The 14,050-nt window shown below is 41.4% G+C and overlaps 1 protein-coding gene across 2 annotated transcripts in view; it reads left to right on the top strand.

Moving 5' to 3' along the window:
• Positions 1-14,050, top strand: part of MAK (male germ cell associated kinase) — a 50,638-nt gene that overhangs the window by 33,402 nt on the left and 3,186 nt on the right. The window contains exons 10-13 of one of the 2 annotated variants that reach the window (XM_045811528.2): positions 981-1,129; positions 7,534-7,665; positions 9,606-9,680; positions 12,107-12,226. In XM_045811528.2, coding sequence (XP_045667484.2) covers positions 981-1,129; positions 7,534-7,665; positions 9,606-9,680; positions 12,107-12,226 — 476 coding nt within the window. The remainder of the gene's footprint in view (positions 1-980; positions 1,130-7,533; positions 7,666-9,605; positions 9,681-12,106; positions 12,227-14,050) is intronic. The other variant, XM_087857980.1, reaches the window with a different exon arrangement.

Genomic DNA, 14,050 nt, shown 5'->3' with positions numbered 1-14,050 from the left:
AATACGTGGTGAACAGAGTGCACTCTGCTAGTCTCTGCTCAGTTTCTCAGGCAGCCTAGGCTGCTCATAAAGAATACAACAGATCAAATACTAAAGTGCAAAACTTCCACTTATTAGTTTGTCTTTTTTTTTTTTTAACGAACAAAAGATTTATGCTTGTATGCATGCCCGGTAGACAATTACTAAATACCTAGATGGTATTAAGCAAAGGTATGAACAGAATGTAGTCTGTCTTCATCCCACCAAATGTACAGCAGCCGAAGTAAGACCTTCAAGTAACACAAGAACAGAGCATGTATTCAGTTCTGCTAATGAAGGAGCTGTAGGAGCCCAAGAGTTCTGTTTATGGGCAAATCACTTTGAGGAGGAGAGCAAAGTGTTTTTGGAATGAGCAGTTTTGAAAACGGGTAGGATTTCAGCAGTTGGTAGGACTACGGTGGAATGAGGGAGAGGGAAAGAAGCCAGAAATGGGTGAGGCTGTTTCTAATGAAAGGGTCCTACCTGTGTCTAGGGCTACCCCAGAGCAGGCTGGGGTAGCCAAAAGTTCAAAGGGCCAACCAAGTCAGTGTCGGTCTCTAAGGGGGTCCCAGACCACCTCACTGATCAGACATTACTTTCGCAGACAGTTAAGGTGGCTATGATTGTCTTCCCTTTCAATGTGCCGTCTTCCCCCGTTATTAATCCACAACTGTAGCAGTGGTGGGAAAGATAGAAACATTATACACAGGCAATTTGCTGCTCAGTTATAAACTTTCTGTCACATAATGTCTAGTATTAAAAATGATTGTGTGGACAGCCCAGTATCTGTTGGGGGAGAAGTTGTCATGTAGTGTCCCTATCAGCAAAAGGACTCTGATGGAAAACACTTAAGTGAGGTGACCTTGCCCTTGAAAAGATGACCAAGGGGGTGGGTGAGAACACAGTAGCTATTATCTTCACATTTTTTCACATCATAATGCTGCCTTATGTTGACTTTTAAGGCTTCCAGAGTCCATACCCTCAGGCTCCAACTACTCAGCTGGGGAAAACAAGAGCTTACCTGCTGCTTTTTCCCTAAAATCTGATTCTGAACTGTCGACTGCCTCAACAGCTAAACAGTACTACTTGAAGCAATCAAGGTACCTTCCAGGTAAGCAGAGAAAATAAAATGTTTACCGCCAACTAGGATAGAGGTCAGGCTCAAGTGTCCTGGAATCTTTGCAGGAAGGGCACCAGTAAGATAAAAAGTGTAATCACGGTGCTCTTTGCTGGCTCGCCTTGTCAGTACTGGTTCCCAAGGACTTTTCCGAGTCTCCTGCTTCTGTGAAGTCTGCTCAAGAAATGCCTAGTCAAAAATCAAGATGAGAATAGGCTTCAAAAAATACCACTCTCGCCCACCAACCTATGTCTTTAAGTAAGTGCTAAATTTTGTTAAAATAATTCTGCACCCCCATCACACCATTTCATAAAATGTGAGATTGTACACTGTTTCCTAAATGATCTAGATTATGTTTTTGAAAGATCATGGTGGGTAGAGCATACTAGGTGCCCAAGAGGGTCAAGGAGGCTGGTCAAGAGCCCATTGCATATGTCTGGATAGAGAGCGTAGTGGCTTCCTCCAGAGTGGTGAACGTGGAGACAGAAATGGGTTAAGTTTCAGTGTATTTCAATAGTGGAAAAGCAGGTGCTGATAGATCAGCATGGATGATGATAAAGAAGGAATTAGTGTTGGCTTCTGGGTTTTTGACTTGGCGATGACTGGGGGGATGGTGGTGACTTTCACTGAGAAAGGGAAGATTAGGAGAGGATAGGAGGTATGGAAGTTGGAGAAACGGGAGTTGAGGTTGGGATGCCTAGCAAACATCTGAGTTGATCTATCGAAGACAATTGAATATATGAACCTGCAGCTTAGAAGAAAAACCTAGACAGATGGTGGGGAGTTTATGATGTGCCTGCAAGCAGCATTTTCTCCTCAAAATCCACTTTAAAAAGAAAAGTTTAAATTCAATTGAGTCTAAAAGGGAATCAATTTTTAAGTAACTGTGTATCTATACAGATATATCTTTAGTCCAAAAAGAGGGAGAGAAGAAATTTTTCTTTTGTGGGCATGGCCGTTTGCAGCTTTCTGAATGTAGTGAACAGGCCACTGGGTTCATGTGAGGAAGTCTCCAGAAGCAAGCCATGGTTTTCATCTCCCAGGAGTTTGGGAAGGAGGGATAAGGAAGACAAGAGACAAGGCTGAAACTGGATTGTTAGCAAGAGATTGCTGCGTAACATCTTTCCGTATACCTTTTAGGCAACCATACAAATTTCAGTTCTACGAATCCAGTAGAGATCGACTCCTATTATCAGTAATTGAAGGGAAAAAATGAAATTACAGGGCTGTAAAAATAACTTGGAGAGGAAACAGGAGGCACAGCGGCTGCGCAGGTTTAGCCACACGTGTTGAAGAAGTTGAGATAAATGCAGGGAGAACAGAGCCAGGCTTTCGGACTACACTTCTCTGTCCAGTAGTAAGAAGGAAGATATTGTCCTATCCCAGGGAAATGGAAGGGATTGGCATGAAGTTATCCCTGGGTATTTGGAGATGTGTGGATTCAATGTTTGTTTTGTTTTAGCCTTTATAGAGGAGGTGACCCAGCTGGTCTGTAACGGATGAGCAGCATGTCTCCGTGCAGAAGGAAGGGGAAGACATCATGGGACCCATGGATAGTGTACACATTCATCTGTGCATGCTGTTGATTCCTCCATTTTATTCATTCATTCAGTAATACATACTAAGCACTTACTATGTGCCAGGTACTTAATGACCTAGGCACTGAGATATCTATACAGCTCTGAACAAGACACAAAAGGTCCCTGCTCTCCGGGAGCTTGTGTTCTAGTGGAGAGAGAAAAGGCAAATTCACAGGTGGTGATGAGTGCTGTGGAAGCAGAGAGATGACCTAGAGTGTGGCTGCGGGGTGCACTCCTCAATGCCCTCACCTTTGACCTGATACCAGAAGGATAAGGAGGAGGCAGTCAAGTGGAGAGCTGAGAAAAGATGTTTCAGGCGGAGGGAAAGACACTGGCTTGAGAAGTAGATCAACAGGCTGCATATTTGGAGCTTAAAGGCCTTAGGGGAGAGGAGTGAGAGGGGAGGAGGGGGAGAGCCAGCAGGGTTCAGATGAGGCAGCACCTTGAGGGCAGGGGAAGGAATTTGGGGTTCATTCCGGGTCCGATGGAGGCCTTTGAAGGAACCTCAGGAGACGAGTGACATACAACACATGTGTTAAAAAGACTCTGTGCAAAGGATGGATTGAAGCAGGGCAAGGCTAGAAGCAGGGAGGCCAGCTGAAAGCTACCACAGTCCTCCAGGGGAAAGATGATGATGACCTCGAGGGAGCTGGGCTCTTGATAGATTTTGGAAGTGGACTTGCTAATGGATGTTGGTAGAAAATAAGGGAAAAGCGAATTTGGAGCTTGAATCCGAGCTGGATAGTGGTGCTGTGCTCTGAGAGGGGGAAGACTGAGGAGGCACAGGATTGGGTGGTATAGAGGTAGACAGTCCTGTGTGGGGGCTGTTGTATTTGAGATGCTTGTGAAACATGCCAGCGTGGAGAGGCCACGCGAGCGGAAGGAGGGAAGAGCCAGACACGCCGAGGAGGGACCTGGGCCAAGGAGAACAGATACAGGAGGCCTCAGAGACTCCCGGACAGTATGTAAGTCCATGGATTGAGTAGGATCACCTCCAGAGAGATTGAGTGGGAACCACGGTAGTGGCAGAAGAGGGAGCTGAGCAAGAGGAAAGGAAGGAGCCAGGCAGAAGAGGGGGAGACCAGGCACAGGTGGTTTGCAGAGGCCAAGAAGGGAGAGTTTACCTGAAAGAGTTTACTGCTGAGCAGTTATATGAAGGGAAACGCCTGATAAAATCCGACAGTGGAGAGGTCCCTGATGTCCCTGGGAATGCAGTTTCAGTCTGGAATGGTGAGGGAGAACTAGGCTGGAGTAGGTTGAAAAGCGATGAGAAGTGAGAAATTAGGGACTGAAAAGGCAAACTACTTGGTGGACATGTTCTGCTGTGAAGAGGAGATTAGAAACAGCATACTGGAGTGGGCTCAGGGAGCACTTCAATGATGGGGATTCTGGGGGGTCTTTGGAGCTCATCTGCATGTGGTCAGGAATGATCGCTTACAGAGGGAGGGATTAGTCATGCAGGAGAGGAGGAGGACACAGGAGGGACTGAAGTCCTTAGGAAGGTGAGGAGATTTGGAATTAAGATCATAAGAGATGGGGGCACTTTGAAAGCAGCAAAGATACCTGCCTTATAATCTCTATCTAGATACCTGTAGGTTTGTAAATGTTGGTGTTGATACCATGAGGGAGTTCTGCTCTAACTGCAAAGCAGAGGATGTGGCAAAGTTCCCAGAACACAGATTTAAAAGGGATACTTTACCCTGAAGGAAAGGAAAGGAAAAGGAAAAGGAAAAGGAAAAGGAAAAGGAAAAGGAAAAGGAAAAGGAAATCAGGTAGGAAGTTGGTATTTTCTTATCTATACAAGGGAGCCCTCTGGTGGTGGGAAAGGCAACTGTAAATTTTTGTTAGGATAAATGGATCCAAAACCAGGATCCACCCTGTTTTCATATTTCTGCTCCGTAATGTGGTTTTCTGGGACATATTTTAGGGTATCTGAGACTGGTCTGGTCATTTCCTTTTTAATGAGAGAGAGCTAACAGATTCTGCAAATTACTGTGGGTCAGAAGCTTAGCTGTAATTGAAACTTAATAAATAGACTTGAAATTAAGAATTGCATGAAATCTAAACTTGAGTCTTACTGCTCCCCTGTTGGCATTTTTTGTCTTGAGGATGCCCCTCTACAGCTGGATGAGATTTGAAACTAAAATTGAGCTCAGTTCAGTCACCTGGACAAACATTTATTGAGCACCTATCATGAGCCAGCAACTACAGAGGATAGAAACTGTAATAAGTGATCCTTGATATTTGTGATCCAAAGTTATTTTTATAATTGAGTATCTTCATTAATAAAAAATAATAATAATATCTTTGGCAGCCCTCTTTTTTTTTTTTTTTTTTTTTTACCATAAAGCCAAGCATAAAAGGTCTTATTAAGCATCAACCTTTAGGATCATAGGAGCTCTAGAAATGTACCATATACTTTCAGGGCAGCATGACATTATACTACAAGAATTGGCAGATCTGTGACACTGGCCTTCAGGGAGAGAAACGCAAGAGTCATAGTTATTGACCTGCTACTGACCGGCTGTGTACTGGAGCAAGACTTTGAGATTCTGTTTTCTGTTACTTACAATGGGACTGCAGTCATCTCCCGGCTCACCCTGTAAGCCTTAGGTACTTAATTATAGCAAGGTAGTTGCAAGTAGAGTGTGCGATGCAAGTGCAAGGCATCTCTCGGAGGTGCCTTCTGGTCTCACGCCCTGCTCCCAGAACCAGGGCTCCAGCACCCCGGATGCCGCCACGCTGGCGGGGACAGCGGCTCCCTCCACAGCACTTTTGAAACCCTGCTCCTTCTCGAGTCTCATTTATCACTTCTGTGCTTCCTCACCCCTCCCCCCCCCCCATGTCTTCAATGTCCTAGGTCATTTCTGTGCTTGCCTTTCCTACTGTGTTTTAAATTTCTTCACAGGACACACACATTCCTACATGATTTGACCCCTATTCCCCTCTCCAGCCTCATTTTATGCCAGTCCCTGTTCTCTCTGTCCATGGACCGTCTCCCAGTACTCCCCATCTCAGATCCCAGGCCTACACTGTGGCCTCTCCCAAGAACACACCTCCCACTCTCTCCTGACCCCTAATCATATTCACAGTTCAGCTTAAAATTACTATCTTTTAAAGAAAGACTAGTGGAACTTTTAAAGAAAGTTGCTTCTGTTATTTGCCTGCCCCCTCAGCACCAGATTCTTTTGAACAATTTACACACCACTAAACTTTTAATGTCTCCCTTCCCATTAGAGTAGATTATAAGAGCCAAGAGTAGAAACTAGTCTGTTGTGTTCACCATTTTTTGTCCAATGCCACACACACTTCCTGGCACGTGATAGGTGCTCAGTAAATATTTGCTAACTGATTTAATCTCCTCCGAGGCAAGGGATGATGGTATAGTCATGTCTACCTCTATCTATCACAGTGTTTGCTACATAGAAGGTGCCCAGTAAAAGCTTGTAAACTAATATGTAAATGACTTAACAGTCTGGATTGTGTCTATTTCGAAGAAATCTGGAATCTTTAAAAAGACATAATTAAAGCAATTATCTTTGCTAATAGATATATTTACTTTTAAAAACCTATTTAGGGATATCACAAGGCTAACTGGATTAACGAAATAATTTAGGTACTCAAGAGCCCATTCCTTGTTGAATTACACTTATAAAAACAGTTCATTTAAGGCAAGTTTTAGTTTGTCCCCCTACCTTGCCATTTCTTTTGGGGGGGGGTGTCAAGGATTTTTTTTTTTTTTTTTGGTGATGATTTTTTCATGCATTATTGCTATCTTCTTCAGTAAGTGCATCTTCTTGTCAGGTAATTGCCTTCTATAGTTCAATTTGTAAATATTTTATCAGAAACCGAAATCCATAAGGAGCTTTATCCCATAAAAAAGGGAAATTATTTACCTGGAGGAGTGTTTCATTAGAGAACTGGTGACCAGTAATCTTGACAAAACAACCTGGCTTTTTTCTGGCTTCAAAACAAGGGATGTTATTATATGTCTCATAAATGGGAAACTTTACTAAGGAGTTCACTCTGTGAAAAGCAAGAGCTCATCCCACCTGGAAAGAGTCGCTAACTTCCTACATTAATGGTAGTCCTCAGTGAGGATTTTCCTTGTATGAGCTAAAGAGAACACTCCATGTACAACCCAGAGGCTTAGACTGTGTGATGTCTTCACCGTCCCATATGTTGCATCCAATTTATTGTCAGTATAAAGAAAGCAAGTTCAGGAAGTTTTCAAATCTCTTAAAAAATAAGTTAAAACACCATCCTTTGACCACTAGTACCAAAGTCCACGTTGACTCCACGTTTCACATATTTCAGGAAATCAAAAATACCGTGTTTAGATTTTACTATGTCTTACATACAAATAAGCTTTGCAGATAGATCTTGACACATCTACTTCCAAACTCTCAGTTCCCCTAAGTTCTTGGTCACATGTCTGTCTTCCTGGTCACACTAAGTGTTCCTCAAGGGTCTGGTACAGAGTTCATACTGAAAACAAGTAAATGACAAGGAGATAACTTTTTGAAGAAAATTTGGGTACCACCTCAATTTTTACAAGACATTTAGCAAGAAATGTCCAGTGTTTATATTATTACTTGTATGATAGAAAACATCTTATGTTTATAAAATACACTCTGAGGATTCCAGATGTTGAAAGTATTCCAGGGTAAAGCTAACATCTGCTACATTGCAACATAAATTTATTTCCATTCTCCTCCTCCATGTTATTTCTGGTCTTCCTTTGAATGGATTATATATTTTTCCTTCAAGTTAATGGTCACACACTAACCTCTGAAATGATTATTTTGCTCTTTGAAGGTGTAAATCCCAAGAATGTGTCCTTGGTAGCCAGTGGAAAGGACATAAACCCACATACTTGGAGTAATCAGTTATTTCCTAAGTCATTGGGACCCATGGGGGCAGGACTTGCTTTCAAAAGGAGTAATGCAGGTAAAGCAAAAATACATTTAAAGTATAAATTTACATTGTTTTCCTAATGCAGGTTTTTATTTTTGACTACATTGCAGCTGCCTTCTTCCAGCTGATATAACTCTGGGGGTTACACCAAAGTTCTCTAACTGGTACTTGAGCACAGATTATTTTAAGGCAATCATTTGCCAGATCTCGACTTCCATATGGATTCTGCCCTAAAAAATGCATCTCCCTGAGCAATGGGTCTCTGTTCTCCTACTTTACAAAAGAAAAGGCAAATTCTGTTTACTAGGGTGTGCTTCCTGTTTCCCCCAAAGTATAAAAATCTCGGGGGTGCCACTCAGAGACAGTTTCATATGTTGGGATCAATGTTGAAAAAGGGAGTAACTCTGATGATTGGGGAACAAATCCTGTTTAAGTGGTTTCCAGTTCTTAGCCTTCAAAAAACTGAAGGAGAGCCTCATTGAATTATTAGCTACAGATAATGAAAACTCATTTTCAGACTCCCTGTCTGATTTTTGGTCTAGAACTCTGAGTAGAGTTCAAAGACTGCTGTGACAAAGCTGTAATGGAACACCTTTCATTCCCAACTATCTGTTTACATTAAACAAGGTTTCTCAGTGCTTCCATCTCCAACAAGGAGCAAGAGAAAAAGGGATAGAATTGGGGCTGAAACCTGATTTTAGCAATAAGCAATACTCACTTGTGGATACATGGACAGCTTGAAAAGGTGCCATCTTTCTCAGGGCGCCTGGGTGGCACAGCGGTTAAGCCCCACATCAGGCTCCTCCCCTATGACCCTGCTTCTTCCTCTCCCACTCCCCTTGCTTGTGTTCCCTCTCTCGCTGGCTATCTCTATCTCTGTCAAATAAATAAATAAAATCTTTAAAAAAAAAAAAAAAGGTGCCATCTTTCTCAGTGAATTTCTCCAAAAAGCAATGCCTTTTAATGTTCAGTCAAAATTTATAGTATTCATCTTTTTTGATTAATTATATACAATAAATTGCTGTAATTATAACTAACTTAATCTAGGGGGAAAAAGTATTTTAGGATACTTATAGTTATAAGAAATTTCTTTAAAGGTTTCAATTTATACATACTTTTTCAGTGGTCAACTTAAAGACTTTTAAGCCTAAAATTATATTTGGATAAAATTTGGGAGCTGACATGAATGAAAATAAAATTTTAGAGAGAAATGAGATTACTGTGAAATTTCCAACTGTTAAAAAGGAATATATTCATGTATTTTGTAAGTCAGTATTGGTAGGCATAAAACCACCACGGTATTTAGATTCCATTGCTTAAAGTAGACATGTAATAGTTTTAAGTGTTTATAATTATAATATGCCACAAATGACAACCTTACAAACTATAAAACTTACAATGAAAAATTTTACAGATCAGTTTAAAGTGTGCGAAGAGTTCTTTTAAAAATATAGATACATAGATGGATGGATAGATATAGATAGATAGGTAGATAGATAGATAGATAGATAGATAGATAGATAGATAGATAGATAGATAGTACTGGATCCCAAAAAAATCTGAGATCACTGATGTAGCAAGTGAGTAGTCTCCTGGGATATTCTGATGTGACATTAACACACACTGGACGTTTTAAGTTTTCCAGATGCTCTGAGGACTCAATTTATCTATTTAATAGTGCTGAGGTATCAAACACTGCAGCACTGTAATTTACTTGTTTTTCCACTATTTTAAAATAATATTCACTGAACTAGCTGGTTAAGTACAACTGAGTTTAAATGATCACACTATGACTTTGTGTCTCGGGGGAATATATAACTGGCTGGCGTCAAATGAAAGCTGTGACCACACGTGAGAACTGTTTCTCGTGTTAAGGGTTCTTCCTGATTTTTTCATTAATCATCTAACCATTGTTTCTCTGCTTTTCCTAAAACATTCTTCTTATTCATTCTTTCCACTTGCCTTCTCTTCAGAGGAAAGCATAATTAAACCAATTGAAAAACTATCATGCAATGAAAGTTTTCCTGAAAAATTAGAGGACCCACAAGGTAATTTCTGGGCATTCTAGATGAGTACAACTTGTTCTTTGAATATCTTGTCCAATTTTCTTTTCCATATTTGCCCTGAATCCTGTCATACAAGGCCACTATGAAGGCCAACCAAGGTCACCTGCTTTTAGAAGTCAGACCAGGGCTCAGAGAAAGAGAAGCATTCCACGTCATCAAGAACACCTTTCTTCAGTAGTTGGGATTCTAAGACCAACTTGCTCTCAAAAAGCTCTAGGCTCATCTTCTTAAATTAATAATGACAATTTATATAAATGAAGAAAATCTGAGAATAAGAATTAAAAGAATATTTTCTAATTTTGTAATCAGTATTCCTGGAAAATCTTTTTTAAATTTCTGAAATTCATTTCTTACGCATTAACAATCATTTAAAAGTTAATCAGGTTAATAGAGATGGTGGATTTCCTAGAGGTTCACTGTTGCTGATTTAAACAGTGCTAGCTATTGGCTCCAGCCTAAAAATTCGCAGCTCACAAGGTACTTCAAAAATAATAAGCCAAAATAATGAATTTGCTGTCCATTTTTCCTTAGCAACTCTCTCCCAGCAGCCTACTAACTGTTCAGCACATGGCTTTTAGGATCTCACATATCCCCCCACTCCCCATTCCGTCACTCAGTAGCCTTGTGATTGTGGATAGGTTAGTTAGGCTCCCTAAGTCAGTGTCCCTGTCCGTAAAATGGAGGACATGATATTTGCCAAGGTTATTATTATATAATCTTCCCTAGGATTTTTGTCACAGTAAGCATGCAGGGTCTGCTGAGGAGAAGCTGTCACTGAATGTGATCACTGCCGTGGACTTCCTTTCAAAATCCTTTTGTAGTAAAGGGCTGATTAGTGATTTAGAAATGGGTACTCGGGGCTAAAAGAAAGGTCAAATTAGGCAATTGTGTTTATGCAGAATTCAGTAGTGTTAAAAACTGTACAAACTGCTGTGTTCACTGTATAAAGTCTCACCTCTATAATAACGCTGTTTGACACTTGATGGTTCAAGAGCACACACTTACTGAGAGCCTCCCACGCACAGAGCTGTGACAGACATCAGGGACAAGAAGTTCAGAGGCCAGACTTATGAACCAATAACACTGTAAGAAATGCGTTAGTCGTAGCTGCCAAACAAGCAGTTCCTCGAAACCGCCATCATGATCAGAGCTCTGTTCCACCTCCTTGCTGACAAACGTGTCTCCTTTCCTGCACAGCAAGGCTCCTGGAAAGAAATTATGTTTCTTTTCCTCTTATTTCCAGTTTGCTCCTCAACTCACTGTAGTCTGTCCTTAGCTGGCCTCAGGCCACTGGAACCGCTCCTGCCAGGTCCTGACATGATCCTAGTGGCCAGATCCCATGAGCAGTGCTAATCCCATCAGATCTCTGCCTCGTTCGGTCTTCCTTCTTTCTTCACACGCTGTATTCTCTTGGATGTTCAAACCCTGCGCCTCCTGTCATCTACCCTCTCTACTCTCTCTCCTCCGTGGGGTCCTTTTCTTTCCTGTCCCTTAATGCTGATGTTCTCTGGGCCTCTCTTCTGGATCTTTGCACATCCCACAATCCGTCTGAGCTGGCTCTTCCAAGCCCATAGCCCCATAAGTGCCATAACTTGCTAATTTCCTATTTCCAAGCTGGCGCGACCACTACAACTCCAATATCCCATAGGCACCAAGTCTTTCCAACAAACCTGTTGCTGTTCTTAGTCACCTAAGATACAAACTGAGGGCTTAATATTCCTCTTTCCCTACCCCTCCTACCCCATACACCCACTCAGTTCTCTTCTCCATGGCCCCCGTGACTCCCTTAGTTCAGACTCTCATACTCTCATTTCAGCTCTAGCAATGACCTCCTGTCTTCTGCCTTTAGATTTTCCCCCTTCGTCCATCACTCTATTGCCCCCATGATGATCATTCACTAACAGTGATGAGGATGAGGATGATGAAAGCTGACATTTATCAAACACCAGATTCTATGCTAAGTGCTTTGCATACATTTCATTCAATCTCTACGGCAACCCTATGAGAACAGGTGCAGTTACCATAGTGATTTTACAGAATGAAGAAAAGCACAGGGAGCACGGCAGGGCTGGGGACCTCCTGGCAGGAGACATACTCAGGTTAACAGTGGAGTCATAAAAAAACCTGGTATGTTCAGGGCAAACAGCCTTGGGTTCACGTTCTGGCTTCGTCACTTACTGTGATTATTTAGGCAAGTTCTAAGAGCCACAGGTGTGGATAAAATAGGCATTTAAAAGGGTCATTATATGGCCTGAATAGGACTATCTGTAAAGCTATAATGCAGTGCTTGATGTGGAGTCGATACTCAAAAACCAGAATCTGGAATCAGGAGGGGTGTAGTATTCGTTACTCTCTGGTGCTTTAAGATATTCACCTTCTGACTATGCAACTTTATGATACATCATTAGGAAATCTTGGAAGTTATGCTACTTACAATCAGTCAGGATATATTCCTTCCTTTCTCAAAAAAGAAGTGGGGTCAGCCGGCCAGAGGATACACTTAGCACCTCTTGGTGCAACAACTTCAGGTAAGAACAACTTTATAGTTTTTGAGATTTCTGATCAGAAAGGAGCTCTTTCTAAGTTTATACCATCACTTTCCCCAAGTGAAGACTTAAATTAGTCTCACCTTATAAACACAGTACTAACTGTTTCTGGCAAAATGTCCTTTCTTCTTCTGAAGGTGTGATTTGAGGGTCTGTCATAAGAGCTACCTCTAATTAAGTGGTTCCTCCTCTCTGCAGGCACATGTTATGCCATTTAATCTTCGTAAAGCTGGATGAGGTAGCCCTTCTACAGAGGAGCTTGACTAGATCTGGCTATGAATGTTCTCAAAATTATTCTAATCTAAAACAGAGGTCCTCATGAAAGCACCTCAAGCAAAGGCTGAGGCAGACAGAAGTTTGGTAAGATACAAAGTTGTAGGGTAGTATCAAAGTTCACCCTAAAAGTAATCTTGCAGCGTGTCCTAACCAGGAGCTTATCTTGAAACTCCTGATTCAAGCTGCCAGCCTTTAAAGTTCACACTGTTGGGAGCTAAAACTGTAAAAAGCACTGGACTTCTGTAATTTACGATCTCTAACCACAGAGTAGAACTAGTAAACAGTATTCAGTTACCTTATCTGTGAAAAGCATTGCTTCCTTATCCCTCTACTGAAACAAAATATGTAAGTGAACACTTGATATACAGCAACGATTTTTTTTCTTTTAAAGTCTCAGGTATTTTAAGCCAGCCTTACAGTAAGTCACCAGCCATGGCTTAGTAGCAATTTTTAAAATAAAAGCAGAAAATCATAATGTTTCAAATTATTTTGTTATCTGAGTACCTGCTCTTATAAAGTGAAAGTGGGTATTTTTTAAACTATTTTTATAAGATACTGAAGGCCTTTACATATTAAGTATTCTGTCAGATTAGCATGCATAGTCCTGTTTATATTTTTTTAGTAAATGCTTTCTCATAACTTTTCATCTCTTCATTTACTCTGCTCATCAGATATTCCTACAGATGGTGGTAGGAGGAAAGGTAAAAAAAAGAAGTAAATATTAACCACTCTCAAGTGGTCAATGCAAATCCTTAGGAAAACACTGTTCTGTAAGAGATGTGTCTTCCAGTACTCCCACTTGGGTGGCAGTTTCCCACAAGAAAATAAAACCAGGTCATTACCATATTTACTCAACTATTTCCCCTTCTCTTGTAGTCTCCCCCCCCCCTCTGCTCCTCCTTGTCCTTACTCTCATGTTTTGAGAAGAAAAATCAAATTAATTTCTTCCAGCTTTCCCATGTAATCTCTCATCCCAGACTTCCCAACAACTCCTTCTCCCCTTGCTCTGATGGTAACAAGAACTTTGAGGAGGGACTTCATTCCTAGACAGCCACCCTTTACAAGGGCAGAGAGGGCCCTGTTCTAAGTGCGCTATATTCATTAACTCGACTACAGAAGGTACTATTATCATCTGTTTCACAGAGGTTTGTTTCTTGCTCAAAGTGACACAGTGGTGGCACTGATTAAATTCTTAACTACAGGTGAACATCTTTCCTTTAGCAAACATTTTCTACAAGAAGTTAAATGCCCCTGATAGGACACGTGTGGCTCTTAAAATAAATGCACAGCAAACCTGAGAGGGCTGTCTGCCCCGTGCTCAGGAGGGGCAGGGCCTGGTCTGGCTTAGACACAAAAGCATTTCTTGCCCTGTCATGATATCTCAGCTCCTTTGTCAGCTACTAAGTTCTTCACCAAGGGTGCTTGAATCCTGAAACTATTCTCTCTCAGACAGGAATCCTAAATGTAAACACTATACCCTTCTTGGCAAAATGATTCCCTCTTTAAAGGTTTTTAAAGTATCTGCCTGGA

Source organism: Ursus americanus, chromosome 32 (genome assembly GCF_024610735.1).
Source record: "Ursus americanus isolate L20-20 chromosome 32, mUrsAme1.1.p, whole genome shotgun sequence".
In the NCBI taxonomy this organism is placed as follows: domain Eukaryota; kingdom Metazoa; phylum Chordata; class Mammalia; order Carnivora; family Ursidae; genus Ursus; species Ursus americanus.
This window is presented reverse-complemented; position numbering and strand designations above follow the sequence as displayed.